Raw genomic sequence first — 5,491 nt, 5'->3', positions numbered from 1 at the left:
ACGTTTATAAAATCTTTTCACAATTCTCTACTTAAAACGGAACCAATAATACTGCAAGGACAGGGGCCGGAGATACGTGCTTTGCTCAAGGGACAGAGTCACTGTGCAGAGTAAGGGACAGCTGAACCTGAAGAAAGCCAACATCACTTTGCACCCCAACAAAGATTTAAAACCAACAACCTGATCCCAGGTGCAAATCCATTGTGTGTGGGTCTCTGCTGGATGAAAAAGCACTTTGCTATTTCATAAAATAAAGTTAATAAAGCAAATGTATTCAATTATTTTTGGTAACCTGGAGGGTTGAAATAACTTCAACATTTCCTTTGCTTTCCCATACAGCAATCTAAACATCAGATGCAATTACATCTGACTTCTGTCAGGAAGTACATTGTGGCTGTGACAAGATTAGCATACCCATCATTTGTAAAAAGCTTGTGGAGTTATACATGGCCCTTCACACAAAGCTGTGTACTCAAACCCCACTGATTTTAAGATGAAATCCAGTCCATCAAACACCACCACTATAAACATTTTTCCAAAAGCATAATTTTATGCACCAATTACTTAAACATTTAAATTTCACAATAACATTTAGACTTTCTACATTTTTAAACAACTTTTTTTTTTTTTTAATGGAAGAAACAACTGCAAGTATGGCTTAAGTCATTCCCTTCTTACACAAGTTAAAAATGAAAATTCCACCTGATGACAGGAAGGCAAGGGAGACAGCTATTCAGCAGTTATCCCACCTGGTTTTGTGGACTTTCCTTTTTTAACAGTTCCTGCTTCTTCTCCTGGTATAGTTTGGCTAAATAATTATCAGGTGTAATTCCTGCTTCCTCAAGATCTGACATCATCTTTTCCAGCTTTGCCAAGGTCTTGGCACTGACCACCTTACGGCTGGTGATGTACAGGGTGAAACGCTTAAAGTCCATGAGTTCACAGGAGTCCACCAAGCAGAGGTTCTTCAGCCCCTCAGCCTTCTCTATTTTGGGGAAGAATGTCAGGCCTGACATTCTCTGCAAGTCTGTGAGGCTCACCTGATACTCCTTCAAATGATGCTCAAAGCTGATAGGTGCATTTGGCACTATAAAGGCACCTAGGGCCAGTGGTTCTGCCGAAGGATCTTTCCGGACCAAGATGACTTTGTAGAGATGGGTAGGAACAGCGACATCATCTTTTCCAATCAGCTGATTGGACATATGAACATTGGGAGTAGATTAAAAACAAAAATCAGTCACAAATGCATGCAAGTTTTATTGCCCAAGATTAAAACATTAAATGTCAGTCCCTAACTCCCTCACTCACACACAGCTCTGTTCAATGCTATCTCCTCACACCAAGGTGACTGACTTCAACCACGTCAACTGAGACACCATATTAATTTTAAGTTAGATAAGAGACAAACTGAGATAAGCAGGGTTTAAAACTTGTAATGTAATATAATTTCATGGTGTGGTGTTTTATTGTTGTTTGATGAAGCTGTGCTTTAACTGTGCCATTTAGTAGGGAATGAATACACTCAAAGAAGCCCACAATGCAGCTGGCACAGCAGTTACTTTGGAGTAGTTAGTTTATGGTTAGCTAGCTAGCTGAGCACCTTCTGTTTATCATAACATAGGAAATAATGGGTTATAGAATACAGTCCTAAGTGAGACTGCATACATATTCCATTTCGAAAAAGCACTCAAGAACTTCATACCCTTAACATACACAAGTATCGGATTACCTCATTTAATTGTTTTAGAGTTAAAAATAGAATGTACAAGAACTATTTTAATGGTATTATTTTTAAATGGTACAACAATTATTTTTAATGGTATATTATTGACAGTTATAACAAAGCTCTCATTACAGTCCAAACTAAAGATCAACATTCTCAGGAAGAATAAAAACTTTCAACACAGTCTCTCCCAAATGCCCTGTGGTCACAACAATGGCATAGCCATCTCATTCCATAGGGTCACAGGGGAAATGAGTGAGGTTTCTATGCTACACACTCTCCCAGGGCCCAACGTGTACAGATCAAGTTAACATGGCTCCAGTCACTGCCATTTTGTGCTATATTCTCTGGGCTGAGTGGCTAGGTCAGTTTAGCCCTGGTGGAATACCAGCTCCTTTTCGCAAGGCCACCTGGATCTCCTCTACTACCATACACAGAGCAGTTCACAAGGACCACCACGAAGCACACCGACTGTGCCATTTCAGCTTCAAGATGTGTCAGGTAAAACCAAAGCTACTGTTTTAATTTCCTCAGGTTTTCTTTAGTTTTTGGCAAGAAGCTCCATTTAAACCAAAGCTCATACACACCATCACAAAAAATCATCAGCTAAAAAAATCTCAGAACATCAAAGTCTCATAACATCAAAGTCAATGCACTTTGCTCAGAATCTGACATACAGGCATTTATTAATTATTTACCTAAGAGAATCTTAGAGAACTTGAGCATTTATGTCTGGCCCCCATAGACTTATGTTAAATCCTGGCTATGCGTTGCCTGGGAGTCAAGCACAACTTGCCATAGAACAAATGATGATATTGTAATATCCAGAATCAAATATATGCTGTTATCACACTACCGAGCAAAAAAGGTACAACACTGACATCTATTGGATACATGCAGGAATCAACGCACTACTAGTAAGGGAGAATCAAGACATGAAAATGACAAACTAAAAGCAACTTTAAAAGGTTATAGTAAAAGGTGCCCATTTCATCTTAATTTTTCAGTAATTTGACCTATTTTACAATAGCATCTAGTGCATGCAAATGTTGACACTGCATATCATTGTAATGGCAAGTGTAAGCATCTTAATAAATACCTAATACTTTCTATTAACAGCTCAGTGGTTAAGGTACTTGACTTGTAATTAGAAGGTTGCTGGTTCAAGCCCGACCACTACCAAGCTGCCACTTTTGGGCCCCTGAGCAAGGCTCTTAACCCTCAATTGCTCAAGTTGTGCTCAGTCATAATTGTAAGTCACTTTGTGAAAAGCATCAGCTAAATGCTGTAAATGGATGGGACCTCTGTTGCTGCATGGCAAAATAACCGATATTACTTTTCACTTTACTGAGGAGTGATGTGTGAGTGATGTGGACAATTTTTTTTATGGTCACTGCAGTATCCATTTTCCCTATGGCACTTTGCCCATTTTGCTTTAATTTTGTGGATTGTCACAAAAAAAGTGAAAGGGGGTCAACTTTTCAAATGACCTTGATTTTTTAGCAAAGGCTTTGATCATAAAAAGAAAGACCATGCTTCAAATACATTTACCTGGTATGAGACCATCTTCTTCCCATCCTGGTATACTTGTGGCAGAGTAAGGGGCCCAGAGATCACCCACACATCACTAAACCTCTCTGTCAGCTCTCTGCAATACATCTCCAATCTTGGGAGGAGGAAATAAATATCTGTTAATAAGCAGGGCATGCAAAACAAAAATAGAATTCTGTTTCTCAAGGTTATATTAGTTATCTTTCTGTACCTGTTCCAGAAGCCTGCATTATTTTCATAATTCTGTGGGATGATATTCGAGAGATAAAATGTCTCTGCCATTGATTTCTGTTGAAAGAAAAAGTGATAAGGTGAGAGGTGAACCACTGTTTTGTGGGGCTACATATTTATGCATATGCAACATACAGTAATAGAATATTTATAGATGAAAAGTGTTGTCTTTCTTGTGTATATCAGTTTTCATGCTGCACAAAAAACATACAACACCTACTTTTACAATTTTCAGAGTCAAACAATGACTACTAGGTTAAAATCCAGATTGTTAATTTTGAAGATATCCAGACATTTTAATAAAAATGCCCAGACATTTAAAAGGACCAAAGGTAACTCACTGTTTTGGTTTTTTTGGTGTTTGGGGGGGGGGGGGGTGTCCTTGCAGTGTATGCGAACAAAAGTTCTAAGGGGCCATAAGAATCTATCATTTGTTGTTCAGACTGGATAACAGTTTATGATAAACGTTGCCTTGCCTCCGAAAATTTATTGTCAGCAGCCGGTGCCATGTGTCCTCGAGACCAGCCACTACCAAGGTAATCATCGTTGTGTGCAGTGAAGAGCGCTGGAATATTGGGGTCTGGCTTGAATTTGCAGTGCTTTCTATCTGCTCTTCCTGACAAAATTAAAACATGAATTACGACGTCAGACTGGGGGTATACATGCAAAATAAAGAATAGAGTGAAAGTCTTCATGAGCTTCGCTAATAAGCTTTCTCGTGTGTTAGATTCTCGCAACGACAACAAAAAAAAAAAGAGATAAAAAGCCCACGACTTACCAAGTAGTTTTTCGTTTGACAGGTGTTCCGCCACCCATTTTGGTGTCCTTCGGGTCTGATCATACGACAGAATATGGTTAGTGTAGGATCTGGTCTCGGCGCCAGTCAGGGGGAGTCCATAGAGCTCAATCAGTCGTTGTGCTGCGCTTACTGAGAAGACAGACAGCGTTGTTGTAAGCAGTCTACAAAGGAAAATGTTCACACAGAACACTGACAATGCAGCAAACTAACTACAGCAAGAACCATACACTTAAAGATTTGGTGAAAACGCAAGCTAACACTACCTAAAATAGCTAGCTAGCTAGCTAGCTAGCTAACGTATGGCCATTTTCTGGCAAGTAGCTATATAGTTAGCTATCGGTTAGCAAGCTAATTGTTACCTTCTTGGATACATACTAAATTGACGAGTTATTTAAAATGTGGCTTGTGAAAAAAGCGTTAACAATAAGTGGAAATGAGGTAAAATTGCTAACAGCGCTAGCTATAGTTATGTACGAGCTTACTAAATTTTGGGCATCGTTACTGATCCCCAAGATGTGTATGTAATTAGGTTAGCTAGCTAGATTATCTTATTTTAGCTACCTTTCTCGTGAACATGCTCTTCCGGTCGATGCTCAGGCATATAAAGTTTGACTGCTGCAATGCAAGCTCCAGTGCTAACAGTAACTCCACACACAAATCCACCAAAGAAACGTACAAGTCTTATTCGCGAAGCCATTTGCAACAATGCCGTAGTATTAAACGGCTGCAAATCGTTTTGTTACTCTGACCAGGTGACCTACCACCAGCGAATACAAATTCAAGAAGTCTCACCTCGAAGTAGCTAGCTAACCTAACTGACAAAGTCATCAAAATCCTTGCATTGCCATCTTGTGTCCACAAAGAAAATTATGCGCCAGACACGCAGTGGCGAGACTAGACACTGACGAGACATCTCAGAGACGTTTCTATTGGAATCTTCTTTTTTGAGGAGTCTGGGGTGTTGGTGTTTTTGTTTTAGTTTTAGCGAGTATAATTACAACTAAGGCAACTTGATTAGTTTGCCATAGTTTTGTTTTCCAATAGTGTCGTTAACATTTGGGTGTGTGTGTGTTTTATATATATATATATATATATATATATATATATATATATATATATATATATATTTATATATATATATATATATATATATATATATATATATATATATATATATATATATATGC

At 38.6% G+C, this 5,491-nt stretch overlaps 1 protein-coding gene across 3 annotated transcripts in view; it reads right to left on the bottom strand.

The window, feature by feature from the left end:
* Nucleotides 1-5,128, bottom strand: part of LOC113568489 (nuclease EXOG, mitochondrial) — a 6,943-nt gene extending 1,815 nt beyond the window's left edge. The window contains exons 1-6 of one of the 3 annotated variants that reach the window (XM_035531194.1): nt 4,866-5,128; nt 4,284-4,433; nt 3,982-4,121; nt 3,486-3,562; nt 3,275-3,389; nt 750-1,190 (exon numbers count right to left, since the gene is read on the bottom strand). In XM_035531194.1, coding sequence (XP_035387087.1) covers nt 750-1,190; nt 3,275-3,389; nt 3,486-3,562; nt 3,982-4,121; nt 4,284-4,433; nt 4,866-5,001 — 1,059 coding nt within the window. In that variant the 5' untranslated portion in view covers nt 5,002-5,128. Of the gene's footprint in view, nt 1-530; nt 1,191-3,274; nt 3,390-3,485; nt 3,563-3,981; nt 4,122-4,283; nt 4,434-4,865 lie in introns of those variants that run through there. The other 2 variants (XM_026996697.2, XM_026996695.2) reach the window with 2 other exon arrangements.
* Nucleotides 5,129-5,491: the final 363 nt, after the last annotated feature.

The sequence above is a fragment of the Electrophorus electricus genome, chromosome 10 (genome assembly GCF_013358815.1).
Source record: "Electrophorus electricus isolate fEleEle1 chromosome 10, fEleEle1.pri, whole genome shotgun sequence".
NCBI classification, from domain to species: domain Eukaryota; kingdom Metazoa; phylum Chordata; class Actinopteri; order Gymnotiformes; family Gymnotidae; genus Electrophorus; species Electrophorus electricus.
Note: the sequence above shows the minus strand (reverse complement) of the source record. Positions and strands in the feature narration are given on the sequence as shown.